Raw genomic sequence first — 20,909 nt, forward strand, 5'->3', positions numbered from 1 at the left:
ACTATAAAAAATAGGCCAAATACCACTTTTAGTCCTTTTAGTTTAACATAATCCCTAAGTTAGTCCTTTAAGTTTCGAAAGTTTCAATTAGGTCCTTTTAGTTTGACATAATTCCCAAGTTAGTCCTTTAAGTTTAAAAAGTTTCAAATATATGTTCTTTTAGTTGATAAACTATTTCACCGTCACGGTTTCAAAAGTTTCAAATAGGTCATTTTAGTTTGAAACTTTTGAAACTTAAAGACTAACTTGGATCCAACATTATTACACATCTTGAGATACGACAATGTTTGTCACATATTGAAATCAACTCTTTTTCACTTGCTTGTCTTCCATTCGACAGCTTAACAAAATATTCTATTTCCTTATAATATCATAATATTCTCTCTTCTAATCATTAAATTTAGTTAAATGATTTTTCATTAAGAGGAAGGGTTAAGGGACGTGATTAACATATTGCTAGCTTGTTGTTCTGTACTTCTTTGGGTGCACTTAAAGGTTCACTCATGCTTTTAGTCAATACTTAAATAATATAGTGCTCTTTAGAATTTTTTTTCATAAAAAATACCAATACAATATCAAACAAAATAACATATTAGATTACTCTCATTTCTATAAAATTGACAACTTTTTATGTTGACGGAGTTCTGCAAGGAAAATTGAAGCTAGATTGCACCAAAACATCTTTACCAAACACTTTGTAATTAGAGATGTTTCAAAGTTTAAGAAAACATCTTTGCAAACATATTTATTTACCAAATCTATGAAAATAGTTTGAATTAATGGAGTCAAACAGGTGTGCTAGCATGTAATGCTTAGATTCTCCATCTTTTCTCATGCTATTAACATCATCATTGTGGGAGGTCAATTCCACACTCAGCAGTAGCACCAATCTTCTCCTCAGCGTGTCCACTCTCAGGTAAGGCCTCTCCGTGTCTGCTCGCAATCCGAGTAACAAAAACACAAATATACAAGAGGTTAGAAAGATGTACATGAATCAAGCACATTACATATCTCTAGCAAATTAAGTTAGAATAACTTCATAAAAGCCAATAAACTAAACACATTATAAAACAATCAGAAGCTAAACCCTAGCACTAATTAGTTCAGTTTTAACCGTGATAGAACAAACAAGGTTTTTAAAAACGGATCAGTTACCGCGAAAACGACCGCGACATAAAGGTATAGGCAGCCACCGTTACGGTTTTGACATGTTTTCACGGTGAGAAGAAAAATCAGTGAAATGTCTGTTACGACTGTCACAAAATGCGATACATTATATAATAGTATAAATAATTTTAATAATATTTGTGCAATGTTGTGACTTGTGATTAATTCACAATGGGACGACCACAATCCATAAGGCAACATCCGTAACAGGTGAAAATGCGAAATCCCTAACGCGATCGCGACCTCCACAATTATATAAAACCTTGCAAGGAGCTACTACGCAATTATTGAAATTTGAAAGTAAAGTTATCATAATCCTAAATCAAACAAACAGAAATTAATTAATCTCTTTTGGCGGGTTTCTTAATTTCTTTGAGCTCTGCAAGTGTTTTTTCGATCTCCTCGTTCAAAATTTCCAGGCCTCCTCGAAGATGTTTGATTATCAGCTCCAAATTGCTTATGTCATGCTTGAGCTCTGCGACGTGAAGTATGCTGGTAACAGATCCATATTTCTCTTTGAAAAGTGAAAGCTCATCCAACCATGAACACCTGAAACAGAATTGGAACTGGAATATTCGCACTGTAGATATATTTGCACTGTAAAGACCAATAAGAGACAAAGGAGTGTTTTCTGATAAATCCCGCATAATGAGAGTTAGGAGTGCTGGTTCATTGAGATGAATCACTGCGATGAACTTGACTATGGTATCGATTTGTTGAGTGAAAAGCAAATGGACAACAGAAACTAAAATGAACCTGAAGTTTTGATTTGTTAGCTTCAGTATTTATTATTTGTTAGGAGTGGGACATTGTTGTGCATACTTCTTGTTTCTTATTCATCATCAAACATGACAATGACATTGTGATATTGTTTTGATTTGATTGAATGAGTCATACTGCTCCAAATTTGAGCCCCATATTCATCAAAATTAAAGTCGGTAGTAGACAGTGTAGTGTCTGACCCCCAAAACGCTATAACGTGTAGCGGTATGGTCACTAAGTCAAATTCTCTAGGAAAACAATACAAGCACTACAGATAAGAAAACTAAAGTAGCAAAGAATGCACAAAACTAAACACATATTCATTACTAATCGTCAAAGTTCGTTGCTACTAACATTTTAAACATAATATAATTCAAGTAGCAAATAAGTTGTAGCCTCCAAGGCTCAAAATAACAACATATCTAATATTCAAACATAACATAAAGCAAAATAGGAAATAAGTTCTAGTCTCCAAGGCTCAAAATAAAAATAAATAACAGCAATTAAAGGAAAAACAAAAGTTGCATGAAAGGAAAAACAACAGCATTCCCTATTACTCAAAAGTTACATCAAATGGCTCCTTCACAACCTGCAATTAGAAGACAACCAAATTAATCCTATTGAGCCTGAATGCAATCCTATTATATTATCTACAAGATCATGGCAAATTGTGATATTTCCTATATAAGACTACCAAATTCTAACATACTCAACTACCAATTTGAAGAGAAAAAATGAGTAAAAGAAACCTTGGATTAAAAATAAGTATCCAGTAATGGTAAAATCCACTTTAACAATACATACTTTTAAAATAATTTTCCTAAATAGTAAAAGAAATCAATAATAATACAAATATAGCCATTCAAGTAATATAGTGAACTTACTTCCCAAAGAATGTCAAGAACGTAGCGGTTAGAAGCCCTCCAAACTGCACAAAGAATGATAAGTCAAAAATCAAATTCATGTTTTTCATTTTACAGATACGTTACAATAACCATTTAGAAATTGATCTAAACCAACTGGTGAATAAAATTGGCAAACACAGTTTTATAGAGTTAATATAGAATCACTATCGCAAATATATTAAGATGACCAAACAAGACTTAGACAAGGTTCTCACAGCTCTCTCCTTCTGAGTTCTAACTATTGACGGAGAAGTTTAAATTTTTTTTTTACTTCTAACACAACAAGATTTGTGCGGCTAGCAGATATGTTAACAAACATATTATTGACTAGGCATACATCAAAATACTTATTCCAATCTTAGAAAACGAAACAACTAACCATCTAACGCAATGCTTGATCGTGGACTGTATAAAATGTAATGCGCAACGAAGGAACCAACAACTTGAACAAACAGATAAATTGAAACAAATACAATAGTTTTTCATGTTGTACATTCGATCAATCGGTAATTAACATAATATACACAGCATGAAGTAAAGTTTGACATAAAGTTGTAGTCAAATATAATGCACAAATGGTATAGCAAAACATGTACATACTCACATTAAGAACAAGGCGATATCAAACTCTCAATGTAGATTTTCGGGCGCATCAAACCTTTGGTCTTAATATCTAAACTCTTCAAAGTACGATTTACGGAATCGTAAACAGCCAACTTCAATTCATACATGGCCTTAAACTTCAACAGAACATGGTCATCCTCAGAAATACAAAGTACATCTTCAAGATAGTAGTTATACCAACCCAAGTGAGGAACAGTGGCAAATTTAGTCCAAGAGTCTCTATTTCCATATTCCTTCATAAGCCAAATATCTCGTCCACGAAGGATGCACAAGCAATCCCTCAAAACCCCCAAGGTCGAGATTCTAACCATTTTTACCCCTTGTTCTCCATATTCAGGCTGCAAAATCTCTTGATAGGACTCTGTCCCCAAATCAAGAGAAATAATGTGCTGCAAAGTTGAATCACGCTTAAATACTAACCAATTAATTGTGCCACTTACAAATTTTCCTTCTGCATCTGAGAATTCACCGAAACTTCCAAAAGGAAACTCATCTATCAATCTCCAAGAACTAGTACCAGACGTAAGAACGTTGACTTGCGATTGAGTTTTTAAAATACCACTACTATAACATTTATACATAAAAACTGCAACAACTTTGTAATTATCCGTTATATTATCATAGCCAAAGCCATACTCCATTTGAAAATAATTATACCTGGTGCCTAACTTTTTTCCCAATGGGGGCAATATGTTATATTTTCTAATGGAAGGGTTCCACAAAACAACAGTGATGCTTCCATTGTAAAGCAACACAGTTGAGCAAAGAATTCCGTCACAAGAGGCGACTATGCGAATACTATCATCAAAATAGTTTCCATTGTGGAGAGGGAACATGATCTCTGTGGTGTTGGTGGTGGTGGAACTGGTGAAGATTGGGCGGAGAGGATAAAGAGAGAAGTCCGATGGGCTGTTCCCTAACTGTTGAATGAGATTGTGGTTCATGGTTGATGACATGCAGCGAAGGTGTTTCGTGGCAAACTTGCGATCGGCAGAAATTAGCGAATTCCAGGGTTTGCAGACGCACCTGAATTCCATGAGGGATTTCACTGGGAGCCTGCATAGAATTTCTGTTATGAGATCGAATGGAAGAGTGGGTAGCAGCGGCGGCAGGGGCGGTTGTTGTAGTGAAAATCCGGCGAGAGGGTTGGGGTTAGAAGAGGGTAACGTTAGGGTTTCTGCTGTCTCCTCGGCTGCCATTTCTGAGTGAGTGTGGGCTGGCCGCTGGCTACAATTAGGAAATTAAAATGCTACTAATCCAGAAAAAATTTATAGCGACAACATCACGGCCGTTCGGTAAACAAGGGTTTTTTTTTTCTTTTTTCAAGGACATTAAAAATGAGGTCTTTTTTATGGTGGCCGGGGTTTGAACACCTTGCATATTTTATGCATTCTTCATGCCAACCCGAGGTAAGCTCATGATGACATTGTGACATCAAGCTAAATAAACACCTCAATTGTGACATCAATTAATTGTAATTTTTTTCTCTATTCAATTATTATATTATTTTAATAGTAAAAAAATAAATTAAATAATACTTACAAGTGTTATATTTAATCAATCAACTTTGAATTTTCAATGAAACACTATTTTTTACTACATCAAATAATTTACTCATCTTAAAGTTAAAAAAGAAATCAAGCGTATGTAATTGATGTAGGAGGGTTTTATTAGTAATTTAGTAGTATTTATTATTTAGCCAAATCTTAGTAATTTTCTAGAACTCTCTATTATTATTACGTTTTATTTTATTTTGGCCCACGGGTTTGTTATTTCTTTCACTATATAAGCAGAACTTATGTAGCCTAAGAGGTACACTTTTTTGATTCAATAAAATTATTCGAGATTTTCTCTCAATTCCGGTGGATTCCGAAAACTCTTATTTTGATAGGTTTGTCGCTTGCAACCCTATTTTCACAAGTTTGTCGCTTGCAAACTTGTTCTTTTCTATCTAGGTTTAGCGATTGCTAACCCTACGCTTCCGTACTGCGTCAGTTGGTATCAGAGCAGGTTTCTCCTGTTCTTTTTCAAACGTGATCAGCCATGGGAGATCAACCGGTGACGAGGGCAGAATTTGACGGTTTACATACGGCCGCCAAAGCTCTGTTAGATCAGATGGTAGCATTAACAGCTAAGATCGGTAATATCAACAACAACAACCACAACTACAACGACAAAAACAATCAGAACAGGAGATGTGGACCAATTAAGGTTCGTGGTAGAAACAATCAAATTATTGAGGGTTCGAATTTTTCAATGGTGGAGAAAACTAATTTCGAAGAGATAATGTCGAATCATTGGAAGAAGCTGCAGATTTTACGAGAACATGCCAATTCAACTAAATCTATTGAAAAGGATCAGAAAGCATTAAAGGCTAAACTTGACGAGGATGAAGTCAAACGAGAAGGTGAAAATCTCCGGCAACACGGAGGTCTTTCAGCAAACATTGAAGCACCACAAGTTGAAAAACACAAAGAAGTTCAAGGAATTCCTGGAGAGTCAAGTCAATCTCCCATTTGTAAATCACAGATCGTAGATTCAACATCCATAATCACAAACCAGGAGAACCCTAAAGAACTAATTTCATCGCTTTATCCTTTGAATCCATGTTCTAAATCACCTTCCCTCACAAATTCATCTTTTTCCTTCAACCCTCTGATGTTTTGTGACGACAAAACAGAAAAATCACAAAGTGCAGACACCATCGATGCAGATCCAATTTCAGAAATCAACATGGAGATGGTGAAACCCACACTATTGAACAAACAAATTCCAACTAAAGCATTCTCGTCATACTATCTGCAATGCTTAAAGTTCCAATCCCTCTCACATAACACAATCGGCGGAATCGCGCAATCAGTGCTTTTAAGCTCCGACAGTCTCCGATGTTACGATCCCGACGGGTTTCTAGTCGCATTGAGTTCATGTTTTCAAAATCATACCTCTTCCTCCAATCTGCAATGCTTAAATGAGGTAAAATTTAAACCATTCTCATCTAATCACCTGATTGCACTGCCACCAAAACCACCTGATGTCATTGGTTTGAGTGAAGAACTTCTTGCCGCTGCAAAGCAAGATCAAATATCCACTTTCGCCCAATTTCCAACAACAGGAAAGTTTCCATTTGTTTCAAACGGCAACATCTGCAGCACAAAATTATCATTAGATGTTCAAGAAAAATCTAAACACAATGGCTTTAATGATATTTGTGCATCTTCTTTCGCTTTCAAGCCTTTAACAGATTCGTGCCCCTTTTTTTATCAAGGTTCTGGTAGAAATATAAATCCAACTACACTTTCTCAGCAATCCCTTCATGGTATTGAAGCTTCAGTTCAATCTCAAAGAGTGGATGCGGTCAAAGTTCAAACTGAAAACAAAAGTACCCTCCATCTTAAGGCCGAGTTCTCCGACTCGCCGCCTCAAAAAGATAATTCTACGCAGTCGGGAGAGCAATCACACGACGAAAGTATGTCGATGGAAATGAAAGGGTTATCAACAGAAGCAACTTCCTTCCTTGAACATTCGGTTGCCGATCCTAGCTCTACAATTGTTGGTGACCGGAGAAACCCGATGCTGGTTGTAACACCCATACTAGAAATTACCTAGGATATCTAGTATGCTCGTTAAACTTGGCATTGGATACATTAAAATTACAATAATAAAATTTCTTCTGAACATATCATAAAACTACTTGTCTATACATTTAAAATAGTACCACTGACGTGTACAACATACATGCAATGACAAGTAAATATAATTGTCCAGCTTCTTCTTCTACTTCATCACGAACTGCCCTGCTTGCGATCCACCTGTGTCTCTGAAATAAAATAAAAGGGATTGGGGTGAGACGGGATGTCTCAGTGAGTTCCACCTATCCTAGGCTGTAGGCAATCTCAGGGAACCTAGGATCGCCATTTGTCTCTAAACTCAACCATGGGTTTATGCAGTTTTATCATGCATAACTGAGCGATCGGGGGATAACTAGGATCGCTATCTAAAAGACTGATATAATCCTGATACTAATACTCAACTCATAATCATAATTATAATCATAATGTCTGTCATATTATGTTAGAAATGTTAGCGTTGAACAAACAATATTATCTGAGTTGATTTTACGGAATAAACCCAGGTGGAGTAACCCCGGAATTTATTCCACTCTGACCGGTATTAATTTCCAACTGGCGGGAACCCAACTGACGGGGATACCGGACTCCTCTTATTGTCATGGGGTCATCCTTACGGATAGTGCCCGTTCCAACTGGCGGGAACCTTTCGTATCCAACTGGCGGGAATAGCGAAAGCCATGACTTATAAATTATTTAATATTATAAACTGAACTGATTCTCTGATAACTGAGTTAATCCTCAACTCCACTACTGACGGGGAGCTAGAGAGGAATAACTTATCTTAACTGATTTTCTTATAATGATAATTTTCCCGAGTCTAATAATAAAGACGTGGTAATTTCGTCTTTATTCTGAAACTAATTCTGATGCTAACCTATTCAGGTTCTAGGCATATCGTTGTCATATGCCATTCCTAAAAGGTTGTAAAATATCCTCATATCCTGATAGAACTAGCTTCGACTAATTCAGCCGAAACTTCATAATTAAAGTCCCTTGCTTCCAATGATTGGTAATCTACCCATGAGTTGTTTTCATGACTCATCCGTTCTAAATGCATCTCTTATGTTAACGTGCAATAATTATGTATTGGAACCTAAGTTGGAGGATTGTATAAGAATCTTGTCACATTGTTGATAAATTTGTATTTGTCATTATAGCCGAACAATGGCCAACTTTGTATGTGAAATGCTCCGTTCCAAATAAGAAAATAATTTTGAAAGTTAACTAGTAACCAAAACACATGACAAGTTTAATTATCCAAAACTATATATATGTGTGTGTCGAAATTTCAGTTTAAAATCCTATCCTCCAACATTAGGACTGATTAGTATTACACATTAACATAAGAAATATTAGATCAAATTAATAGGGTATCTAACTAGTAAATCACAACTATTCTAACTACATCAAAATTATTCCAACTCAAGGGTTATAAATCATAGGGCATAAATTCACTACCCAAAATGGATGGTTTACTATCTAAAGGAACTCACCTCATCTTATTCTGAACTCTTGAACAATTTAAGCATCAATTGAGCATCAGTCGTCGCTCTTCACTTCTGTCTCTATTCGATCTTCCAACGAAAAATCCATAGTTGCAACCGCTTAAATATCGACAACTTAATTCTTGGTTCAGCACAAATTTTACATTAGCCTCCATACTTCAAGGTCGTCTCTAGACTTCAATACTGAACCAAAATTCATGACACCGGTACCCAAATGTCGGAAATTTCGTTAGCTAACCATAGCAACAAAGATCACTTGATTCGGAGGTACAGATAGAAAGTTATTACCATTTTAGTGGAGCAATATCCCAAAACCCGTAAACAATTTTTCCAGCAGAAATTCACAACTTCAAACGCACTTTCTGAGTTCGTTCCTAATCCGAAACACACAAAATTTATATCCGATTTGAAGGGAATTAAACGTACAATCCAAATATACAATAATCAATTAATTCCAAGTTACACTGAAAGCAATACGAATCAAAACCAGAACCTGCACTTACTAATTTTCATGAAATTCAACCATAAACAAATTTCTAACTTCAACCCTTATTACCACTATCAATTTCAACTCATGATTAAAACAACTTATTACCACACTTGAAGACCAAACTTACATTCCCAAGGTTCAATTCATGCTCAAACTTCCTCTCCTTGTTTCTAGCCAAGCCCTTGTCTCTTCCAAAAGTCCCTTAGGCTTACTTCACCATGGTTATCTCTAAAATTAAGCTTCCAAAATCATTTCCCACGGATTGAAGTAAAAAATGAAACTTGGGGAATTAAGATGAAAGGGGCGGTTTAGGTAGAGGGAGAAGGGAAAGATATTTTTGAAGCTTGTTTGATGCTAACAACACCTCTAGGAACCCTTAGGCATGGCTTGGTAATGATTATTGGAGGTTTGGAGGATTTGGAAATGATGGTGGAGTGGTGAGGGAAAGAGGCCGATGGCCTTTAGAGAGAGATGGGGAAAATTTTGTGAAATGTTTAGAGAGAGGAAGGTAGTAGAATTGTGTGGAAAGTTTTGATATTTTCCTCTTTAAAAATCTTTTGGATGACAATTGTCCATTTTGCCCCTGCTTTAAGAAAATCTCATAGACAATTCGAAGAATAGCTGACACAGATAAATGTCAAATGACAGTGTTGTTAAGCGGGATATTACACTCTATCCCCCTTAAAGAAATTTCGTCCTCGAAATTTAGAGTTTACATGCTCATAAGTACAAATAATTCCTCCATACTTTTGATCTTAGACTTCCACATACGTCTGTTATCAACTGATTCTCTTTATCCGACTAAATTATCGGTTTCCCTTGTTACATAAAGTCTTCCGACTACCTAGCCATAGATATAACTGACTTGAATTAATATGTTAAAAATGATTTCAGGACATGTTTTCCAATCTCATATGTCGAAAAGATTCGATAATAACCTTCTTATCTGTGATTTGTGAAATACATTATACACATTCCGAACATAGTGGATTGTAAAGCTAACCGATGCATCTGATATCTTTCGAGTAAATTCCTTGTTCCACATACTCTTTATAAATTGTCTTAGGTTACTCCTACTTGTTTACCTTTACTGAATTCTTGAAAAATCTCATACGTTTACTAAAGTAACACTTCTATCGACTTCGTCAACTTTTATCTTGTCTTGGACGGATATGACCTTTGAGTGATCTTTCATGCTATGTCTGATCCCAATAAAATTTTATGTCTGAACTATGCCCCAAATAACGAGGTCTTCTAATGATAATCATATCATACGCTGTATAAGATCGTCCCTACTCTGAGCAATATCTGACGTCAAGTTTATTTCATCGAAAGTAAGAATTGTTCCAACTTTCTCCGTTAATCAATACATAAATAGGTAAATGTTACTTCTGATGTCTGTTATGTTTTATATGAATAAACTCAACATTGTGCTACCTCTAACATCTGTTGGAAGTACTAACTGACGAGTACAATCCATAAATCAGATTTAAATACATAGTGTACTAACTGGCGAGTACATTAAATATATAAATCTTATATGAGAATGGTGCACTGACTGGCGAGTACACAATACACGAGGTAGTACAACTGATAGCTTAACACATATCATATATTTGTAGTCATTCAACTTTGCTTCTTCTATACCAGAATTTAAATCAATCACGATACACCTTGATCATATTAGGATGAGTAAAAAGTATCATCATAGATCTTCTCTTGAACTTATATGTTCAAAATATACATTTCATTCTTGAACAATATTGTTATAGTTGTTACTCTAGGGAATGTCTTATCATCTTTTTCTTAATTCCATACTCATAACCTGAACATGCATAGTCCCATACCGTAGCTCACATAATTTTTCTAACTTGTGTGATTTCAATCTTTTCTTTACCTCAAAAATATGGAGTTGAGATTCCTAAACTTCAAGACTAAAATTGCATTCAAGCATTTGCATTCATATTCTGAGTAGTATCTGTTCCCTCAGATACATGTTAATATACCTGATATTCCATGATAGTATTTCAAACCAAAATAAAAATAAAATCTTCAAGATACAACATTTATATCTTTGCCTCATACATGACTCCTTTTAACTAATCTGATACTTCTAAGTCATTCTTCGAAATCATGGCGTCGATTAACTGGGTTACATACTATAGGTGATTCCAATTTCTTATATTTAATAAGGTAGGAACACCTTCATCCTACTCTTACTACTTGAACTTTTTATATCTTTGAATCATGCGGTTTGGTAAATTGTTTAATTCATCTCTTAAGATTTCCCATGAATATCTCATTCAAAGTCTTAAACTTTTGCACATTATGTTACTTCTTGCTGATTAATATCTCGCTGCGCTACTCTGATTTATTGGTTCACTTTGCTTAGGCGTACTACTCCAACCATACTGTAAATTTCTCCATCTCATTACTACATGTTATGAACATGAGACTAACTTTACACTTCTTGCTATTTCGAGCACCGACTTATAATCACTGACGAGTCATTTTCAAATACTGTAAATTTTTCTTTAAACATGCACTACATACTTGTTTTCGCAAAGTGTTCCTTGAATGATTCTCACATTCACATTATTTATGAACTAAAACATACTTGAATATTCGAGGCTTATTTCCATTTAGTTTGTTCTTGTCTGTATTGACAGTTACATTACACTTACGACCTCCTCTATAATAACTTCGACTCCCAAAATTCGATCTAGTTAACAAAATCATTCTTTTGGTTTTCAAGACATTTGCATCAGAAAAATCATCAGATAAAAATGTTTAATTGCTATATACTTTACTTCATTCTTAACTCTTTTACACTAGAGACAATTTTTCCTGTAGCAGAACCTTAAAATAATTTTCAAATTCAAAAATCTTGATTTAATCTTTAACACATCAACCTATTGTATTCATGCGTTAATACATTCTTGTCCCCGACATTCCGTTGAAAGAGTTTGACATCATTCGTCCATTAGTTCACCGAACTTCCACAACTTATTATTATTAAATCTTTATTTTCTGTTCCGATCGAAAATTTACATCTTGTCTCTGACCATTACTGGGATCTCTTTCCACTGACTGTTATACTTGTATTTCTTAGTTCGAAGAACAACTTAATATCATGATAAATGCAAGAGGTCTTATTCAATTTCCTTAGCGTACAATCCTTATTAGTTTAACTTTTCTGCAATTCCTTGCTAAAAAATGCATCCAATTCGTGTTCTAATCCGTAAGGATCTTTCCAATACTATTTATTCATCCTTCTTGACTCTTATGCTGGATAGCATCTTCACTTTCTAATTCATAAATCTAGCACTTTAGATTCGGGAGGTTTGACTAACCCGACATAGTTTATCTAACTTACGTCGTCCATTCATTGCTCACATCGGGGTTTCCTTGTCTGCTCCAAAATAATTTACTTATTCCTTAATTAGTTCACCTAACAGTTCAAGCATCAAAATCCAGCTCGTTTCGGCATTCAAGTCTTTCACTTCTTACATACTCTACACCCACCGAGAGTTTCTGAATTCCATTGTTCATCAGATAATTTTCTCATATCAAGTTCATCTTCTGATCCCGCAGTTCTAGTTACGCCTTTAGAAATACTCATTTCTTCTATACCTTACTTATGCCTCTTATATTGCAGCTCCTGTTAAAGTTGCAATTATCCCTTAGTCACCCTGAATATCTTACTTCTACGGTATCCACATAAAAAGTGTCGTTCAACAATACATAGTACTCCGTCTTAATCTTAACATTTCCCTTATGTGCTTGAAGAATCTTCAGCTTCAAAGTTTAGCAACCACCATTAGGCATCAAATACTTCCATAGCAAAATTCCCTATAAACCTGACACCTTGACTTTCCTTCTTCTTATGCTTCATTCCTCCTAGGTCCTATTCAGCTCTCAGACATTCGTTCTAACTGTCATATACTAGATTGAGTTGATCAGGCTCAGGTAGATATGACATTTAGAATAAACATCCGGAACCCAATGGTCCCACTGCATTTTATTGAATTCTAATGTCCCAAGGCACGATCTGAATCGACCTGCTCTGATACCAAATTGTAACACCCATACTAGAAATTACCTAGGATATCTAGTATGCTCGTTAAACTTGGCATTGGATACATTAAAATTACAATAATAAAATTTCTTCTGAACATATCATAAAACTACTTGTCTATACATTTAAAATAGTACCACTGACGTGTACAACATACATGCAATGACAAGTAAATATAATTGTCCAGCTTCTTCTTCTACTTCATCACGAACTGCCCTGCTTGCGATCCACCTGTGTCTCTGAAATAAAATAAAAGGGATTGGGGTGAGACGGGATGTCTCAGTGAGTTCCACCTATCCTAGGCTGTAGGCAATCTCAGGGAACCTAGGATCGCCATTTGTCTCTAAACTCAACCATGGGTTTATGCAGTTTTATCATGCATAACTGAGCGATCGGGGGATAACTAGGATCGCTATCTAAAAGACTGATATAATCCTGATACTAATACTCAACTCATAATCATAATTATAATCATAATGTCTGTCATATTATGTTAGAAATGTTAGCGTTGAACAAACAATATTATCTGAGTTGATTTTACGGAATAAACCCAGGTGGAGTAACCCCGGAATTTATTCCACTCTGACCGGTATTAATTTCCAACTGGCGGGAACCCAACTGACGGGGATACCGGACTCCTCTTATTGTCATGGGGTCATCCTTACGGATAGTGCCCGTTCCAACTGGCGGGAACCTTTCGTATCCAACTGGCGGGAATAGCGAAAGCCATGACTTATAAATTATTTAATATTATAAACTGAACTGATTCTCTGATAACTGAGTTAATCCTCAACTCCACTACTGACGGGGAGCTAGAGAGGAATAACTTATCTTAACTGATTTTCTTATAATGATAATTTTCCCGAGTCTAATAATAAAGACGTGGTAATTTCGTCTTTATTCTGAAACTAATTCTGATGCTAACCTATTCAGGTTCTAGGCATATCGTTGTCATATGCCATTCCTAAAAGGTTGTAAAATATCCTCATATCCTGATAGAACTAGCTTCGACTAATTCAGCCGAAACTTCATAATTAAAGTCCCTTGCTTCCAATGATTGGTAATCTACCCATGAGTTGTTTTCATGACTCATCCGTTCTAAATGCATCTCTTATGTTAACGTGCAATAATTATGTATTGGAACCTAAGTTGGAGGATTGTATAAGAATCTTGTCACATTGTTGATAAATTTGTATTTGTCATTATAGCCGAACAATGGCCAACTTTGTATGTGAAATGCTCCGTTCCAAATAAGAAAATAATTTTGAAAGTTAACTAGTAACCAAAACACATGACAAGTTTAATTATCCAAAACTATATATATGTGTGTGTCGAAATTTCAGTTTAAAATCCTATCCTCCAACATTAGGACTGATTAGTATTACACATTAACATAAGAAATATTAGATCAAATTAATAGGGTATCTAACTAGTAAATCACAACTATTCTAACTACATCAAAATTATTCCAACTCAAGGGTTATAAATCATAGGGCATAAATTCATTACCCAAAATGGATGGTTTACTATCTAAAGGAACTCACCTCATCTTATTCTGAACTCTTGAACAATTTAAGCATCAATTGAGCATCAGTCATCGCTCTTCACTTCTGTCTCTATTCGATCTTCCAACGAAAAATCCATAGTTGCAACCGCTTAAATATCGACAACTTAATTCTTGGTTCAGCACAAATTTTACATTAGCCTCCATACTTCAAGGTCGTCTCTAGACTTCAATACTGAACCAAAATTCATGACACCGGTACCCAAATGTCGGAAATTTCGTTAGCTAACCATAGCAACAAAGATCACTTGATTCGGAGGTACAGATAGAAAGTTATTACCATTTTAGTGGAGCAATATCCCAAAACCCGTAAACAATTTTTCCAGCAGAAATTCACAACTTCAAACGCACTTTCTGAGTTCGTTCCTAATCCGAAACACACAAAATTTATATCCGATTTGAAGGGAATTAAACGTACAATCCAAATATACAATAATCAATTAATTCCAAGTTACACTGAAAGCAATACGAATCAAAACCAGAACCTGCACTTACTAATTTTCATGAAATTCAACCATAAACAAATTTCTAACTTCAACCCTTATTACCACTATCAATTTCAACTCATGATTAAAACAACTTATTACCACACTTGAAGACCAAACTTACATACCCAAGGTTCAATTCATGCTCAAACTTCCTCTCCTTGTTTCTAGCCAAGCCCTTGTCTCTTCCAAAAGTCCCTTAGGCTTACTTCACCATGGTTATCTCTAAAATTAAGCTTCCAAAATCATTTCCCACGGATTGAAGTAAAAAATGAAACTTGGGGAATTAAGATGAAAGGGGCGGTTTAGGTAGAGGGAGAAGGGAAAGATATTTTTGAAGCTTGTTTGATGCTAACAACACCTCTAGGAACCCTTAGGCATGGCTTGGTAATGATTATTGGAGGTTTGGAGGATTTGGAAATGATGGTGGAGTGGTGAGGGAAAGAGGCCGATGGCCTTTAGAGAGAGATGGGGAAAATTTTGTGAAATGTTTAGAGAGAGGAAGGTAGTAGAATTGTGTGGAAAGTTTTGATATTTTCCTCTTTAAAAATCTTTTGGATGACAATTGTCCATTTTGCCCCTGCTTTAAGAAAATCTCATAGACAATTCGAAGAATAGCTGACACAGATAAATGTCAAATGACAGTGTTGTTAAGCGGGATATTACACTGGTGCACATCCGTAAGTCAGAGAAGATGAAATTGGCTTATGGCTCAACATCTCCACATGTTACCACCGTCTCTGATTATGTCTCGGACACAATTGCTATGGCCGAAACTCATCTTAGGGATTGGGGTTATAACAATGATACTGATTCCATAATTCTGCAAAAACCACCACCGTAAGACTTCTCAGAGCACGCAGTTGCGCTAATTCCTCTGACCTCTGCAAGACCACCACCGTCCTCCACTCATGTTTTCGACCCTGGTCCGCACCTTTTTCTGCACACCGGAAGTGTTAATCTCACAACAGTGATGGAATCTGACGAGATTATGACCAATTATTCTCTTTACTTTGAGGCTTCGGGAGTAATAAAGTATGATGATGCTGTCAAAATAGACTTCTCTAAGAATGTTGAACAGACTGTTAAACCAGCTGCCACAGGTCCGTGGGGTGCCCAGCTTTTTGACAAGACCATAGTTATTGAATCAACTGATTTATCAGATGGCTTTGTGCGGGAGCTTCCAGAGCTTACAAGTTCAACAAGACCTGACCATTGGCTTGCATTGATAAGGGAAATAATGTTTCTACATCAATTTCTATTAAAGTACAACATAAACTGCCCGATCAAACATGGGAGATGCATGTTAGGACTATATTGGGAATCATAAGGCTACATGCAGCAAGAGAAATGCTAAGAATATCACCTCATGTCCCAACAAAATTCTTAATATTTTTCTTATATAATGAAATACCAAAGGGTGGTTATGTGCTTGAAGAGCTACCAGATAGCCTCGAAAAGGTTAATTGTGGACAGCCATGCAGTACAAGTTTTATCCTCAAGAGTGTGAACCTTGACAGACTTATTCTCGGAGTTCTAGCAATGTTGGGTACTGGTGGAGTATGTCTTACAAGAGTACTAACTGATCCACTTGTTCCTTCTTCGTTTGGGGCATGGATTAATTATGCTGGTAAAAATCACATTGGTGCAATATCATTTCTAATTGCTGATTTTTTCCTCTTCTTCGGAGTGTTTGCTTTGACAGCTGTTCAGGCTAGTCAGATATCATGCAATATTACAACAAATGAAATGACAAATGTGTTGCAGTATAGCAACCTCATAGGTCCAGGTGGTAGATTCAGAAACCCATATGATCATGGTATCAAGAAGAACTATTCTGATTTTTTGATCAATGGGTATAATGAAGACTTGGAGTATGTTGAAGAATCTGGTAACTTTGAGGAGGGTCTAGGAATGATGCACATGGCAAGGGGTTCAACCATAACAAATGGAGACTCACATTCTCATTCTAATGATAATTTTGTTATATCATATGATACTATTCAGGAACACTATTTAGTTGATCAAGTTCACAAATCAAATGATAATAATTGTGTTATATCACAAGATGCTATAACATGCCTTGATACGACTTCGGGTGCAAAAGGTCCATTAAATGAAGTCAGGACATGTGATCTTGATGCTCACAAATTGGCTGTTGCAGAAAATCAAATGAGTGTTCAAGACATAAATGTGATTTCTCAAAATAATACACTTGACTTTTATCATGTTCAAATTATGGATCCACTTGAAGTCCTCCCAATGGAGCCACTTGAAGTTGATAGCTTGAATTTACAAGTTTTTTTTTTGACAAGTGAATTTACAAGTTTTCCTCGCTCAATACCATGACCATTGCATACAAAGAGGAACTTGTTTTGAGTCTCTTTGGATATTCAACTTTTGGCTACTAATAAAATGATTGTGTTCATTGTTTCCTTTGAGCAATGGGATCCCGGAGGTCATTTGAATATGTTTACACCAGCTAGGTCCTACCAGTTGAGGCAATGGGATCCAAGAGGGTGGACTCTTATTCATTGGAGGAGTTAACATGCATGATAAGCTCTTTATCAAAATAAGAACTCGGGTCGAGTTCTTCAGAGGTGGAGGAGACTGATGTAGGAGGGTTTTATTAGTAATTTAGTAGTATTTATTATTTAGCCAAATCTTAGTAATTTTCTAGAACTCTCTATTATTATTACGTTTTATTTTATTTTGGCCCACGGGTTTGTTATTTCTTTCACTATATAAGCAGAACTTATGTAGCCTAAGAGGTACACTTTTTTGATTCAATAAAATTATTCGAGATTTTCTCTCAATTCTGGTGGATTCCGGAAACTCTTATTTTGATAGGTTTGTCGCTTGCAACCCTATTTTCACAAGTTTGTCGCTTGCAAACTTGTTCTTTTCTATCTAGGTTTAGCGCTTGCTAACCCTACGCTTCCGTACTGCGTCAGTAATTTATTATAATATGATTTTTTTCAAGTTTTATTTTTTCTGAATTATTATAAAATTAAAAAATTGTTCACTTTTTATAGTGTATAATTAAATTAATTCAATATTTCAAAGTTATATAATTATGAATGTATAGATTAATTATTGTTAAAATTTAATGATATATAGTTATTACTGGGACCCATTTAATAATTTATTTCAGGTGCTTATTTTATATTAGTTATGAAAAGAGTGACATGTATAGTCGGGACCCGTTTAAGCACCCAAACGAGGTATTGCATTGTGGATGGTCTAATACCGCTTCCACCACTTTATCTACCAACTATCCATGTTTTCCAATAATGATCAGATCAAACAGCTAAAGGTTATTTGTGAAGACTTCGTCGCGATGAATAGCATATCTCTTAGACTTATTAGATATTAATTTTCTAAACTAATTTTTCTATCTTTTTTGGACAAATTTCCCTTAATGTGCCTAACCTATAATGTTTTTTAATTTTTGAACTTGTTTCAACAAAAAGTTTCTATTAAAAAATCAATTATTGATAACTTATGTTGAGCGAGTTCCAGCTAGCCGCTATGAAATCTTTAAATCAATCTTCCAAACACTATGTTTAATTTATCATGTGATTTTCACATGGTTCACCAGAAAATGTTAATATAAGGTTGTTTTGGTATAGGGTCAGTTATTATTAGACGTTGCCTTTGTTGGTGGAAGCAGCTAAGTAGTAACTAAGAAGATTTGAGGTACTAGAGAGCAACGTTCTCTTACATCAAAGAGAAAATTTGGAAGAAAATAAATTCTTAGCGTGGGAGAGCTCTATCTAGGGCATGCAAGGAGGTAATGATAAAAGCAGTTCTTCAAGCAATACTCGCATACATAATGAGTATTTATGTGATTCTGAATTCCATCGTAGAAGATATTGAGAGAATGCTTAATGCTTTTTGGTGGGGGGTAATAGTAAAGGAATTATAATTAGATGGCTGTAATTGGAAAGAATGGCATGCCCAAAGGAGAAGCTTGAGTTGTAATCCTAGTTTTACTTGACGTTGTATTTGAATATCTATACAAGTATTAATGAAAGGTTGTAGGTGGAGGATTTGTGATTGAAGTAAAGTGACAGTAAGAACAGAATTGGGTGCTATCTCCTCAAGAACAAGGTGCGTATGAATTATTTGTTAATCAATTGATGTTAGAAGACGAGAAGCGATGGGTTATTACTAAAATCCGGGAGGTTTAATTCCAAGTGGATACTATTATGGAGCTTCCTCTCTTTGATTCGGTTCAGGATGATAGATTAATTTGGATGGATAAGCGTGATGGGTGTTACTCAGTAAAATCAGGGTATAATCTTTTCACGAGGGAGATTTTACCCAATCCATTGTTTTATGTTGACTGGAATTTGAATAGAATATGGAAAGTGTCTGCTCCTCCAAGGTCTAGGTAGTTGCTTTGGCGTATATGGAGGCCGTGTCTCAATTAACTTGGTAAGAATTAACTTGGTTCATCACCATGTTCAATGCCCGGTTAATTTTCCATTTTGTGAGGGAGAAGCTGAGGATGAATGACATACTTTTCTGCAGTGTGAACAGATGCTAGAGAGTTGGGAGACAGAAGGCTTACTGTCTGTTATACATGTGAAGCTATATAAAACTTGATAAACTAAATATGGGAAGGCTGAACTATCTTACATTGGGTGAACCAAGATAATTCTTGGGTGTAACTCTACTCTTTACTTTCGGAATACTAAATCACACTACATATAAACTTGAGTAATTTTATTTAAGAATGCTAATCTTCACCAAGTTTACAATTGAGAAAGGTTTTTACTAAGTGCAGAATAAATTATAAAAGGGTCACAATTCAAACTCTCACTTTCTCGTGAACATTATTTTCATTTCAGGACCCCCCAACTTTTCTTTCTTAACAAGTACGCTGTTAAAAGATTCGATGTCAGACACCCGTCCTAGGTAGAGTAAAATGTAATGTGTAGATGCTTCTTTCTCGACTTCCCATAACAAGGTTGGTATCGGTATGTGTATTTGAGGATTCGACGAGGGTTGTGTGCTTGCTAAAACAACATGGTTTGCACAATTGTGTTCGGTGGAGATTGGCGAAGTGTTAGGACTTTTGAGATTGACTAATTTGTTTTGATGTGTTTCAAACTCAATTGATTTACAAGGGAAATACCATACTCAACTCAGCGGCTGCGGCTGCGGCTGGAACAAAGGATTACACCAAAATAAGATGTTATGAAAACCGTCCATAAGTAAAGTTCATAGGCTCGTAGAATATTAAGAATCTCTACAAACAATTTTCATTTTTCTTGTAGGAAAAGCAACGGTAAATGCAAGTATTAGCCAATGTGTACCAACTAAAATATGTTCGACATATACAAAAGAAACTTAAATGAACCTTAAATTTCGGTATTTTTTTTCCTTTCCATCTTTCATATAAGCAAGTATGCTAGAAATGAAGATTATGGATGCGTTTGTTTCAGCTTTAAAAAAAATATATTTTGTATCAAAAGAATCTAGAGATTTTTTTTTTTAGAGATTTTAAAAAAAAAATCTGAAGTTATTTGTGTTTGCCTACTATCCATAAAAATCCATTTTAAAAAAAAAAAGAGTTTTAACATGCACATGTGTTATCTCCTTGTTGTTGAAAAAAAATAGATTTTGAGAAAAGCTAATTCTATAATAGCTTTTCATTTTAGGGTCAAAATAGATTTTTTTGATAAATTGATT

General features: G+C 35.3%; 2 protein-coding genes and 2 long non-coding RNA genes across 6 annotated transcripts; 2 read left to right on the forward strand and 2 right to left on the reverse strand.

Annotated features, from left to right (window-relative positions):
- Positions 1-503: 503 nt before the first annotated feature.
- LOC146913631 (uncharacterized) lies at positions 504-20,583 on the forward strand. Its single transcript, XR_015013723.1, has 3 exons — positions 504-916; positions 18,842-19,649; positions 19,746-20,583. It is a non-coding gene; the product is annotated as an uncharacterized LOC146913631 (long non-coding RNA).
- Positions 537-4,657, reverse strand: LOC146913632 (F-box/kelch-repeat protein At3g23880-like). Of its 3 annotated transcripts, none has more exons than XM_085716873.1 (3): positions 3,439-4,657; positions 2,814-2,857; positions 537-933 (listed from the first exon to the last, which is right to left on the reverse strand). In XM_085716873.1, exon 1 carries the CDS (start codon positions 4,655-4,657, stop codon positions 3,440-3,442), a length of 1,218 nt encoding a protein of 405 aa, XP_085572999.1. In that variant the 3' UTR covers positions 537-933; positions 2,814-2,857; position 3,439. The 3 variants fall into 3 exon arrangements, with proteins under 3 accessions (XP_085572999.1, XP_085572997.1, XP_085572998.1); XM_085716871.1 differs by having other exon boundaries at positions 537-2,518; XM_085716872.1 differs by lacking the exon at positions 2,814-2,857 and having other exon boundaries at positions 537-2,518.
- On the reverse strand, positions 13,200-15,327 carry LOC146913633 (uncharacterized). The gene is made up of 2 exons (XR_015013722.1): positions 14,705-15,327; positions 13,200-13,399 (listed from the first exon to the last, which is right to left on the reverse strand). It is a non-coding gene; the product is annotated as an uncharacterized LOC146913633 (long non-coding RNA).
- Positions 15,516-18,025, forward strand: LOC146913634 (uncharacterized). Its single transcript, XM_085716874.1, has one exon. The coding sequence runs from the start codon at positions 16,509-16,511 to the stop codon at positions 17,556-17,558; it is 1,050 nt and encodes a 349-aa protein (XP_085573000.1). The 5' UTR covers positions 15,516-16,508; the 3' UTR covers positions 17,559-18,025.
- Positions 20,584-20,909: the final 326 nt, after the last annotated feature.

The sequence above is a fragment of the Medicago sativa genome, chromosome 6 (assembly GCF_051527215.1).
Source record: "Medicago sativa cultivar Bolivia chromosome 6, Bolivia_mono, whole genome shotgun sequence".
In the NCBI taxonomy this organism is placed as follows: domain Eukaryota; kingdom Viridiplantae; phylum Streptophyta; class Magnoliopsida; order Fabales; family Fabaceae; genus Medicago; species Medicago sativa.

Excerpts from the sequence above, each read along its gene's own strand:
- LOC146913632 (XM_085716872.1), bottom strand. The coding sequence starts at position 4,657 with ATGGCAGCCGAGGAGACAGCAGAAACCCTAACGTTACCCTCTTCTAAC.
- LOC146913634 (XM_085716874.1), top strand. The coding sequence starts at position 16,509 with ATGCATGTTAGGACTATATTGGGAATCATAAGGCTACATGCAGCAAGA.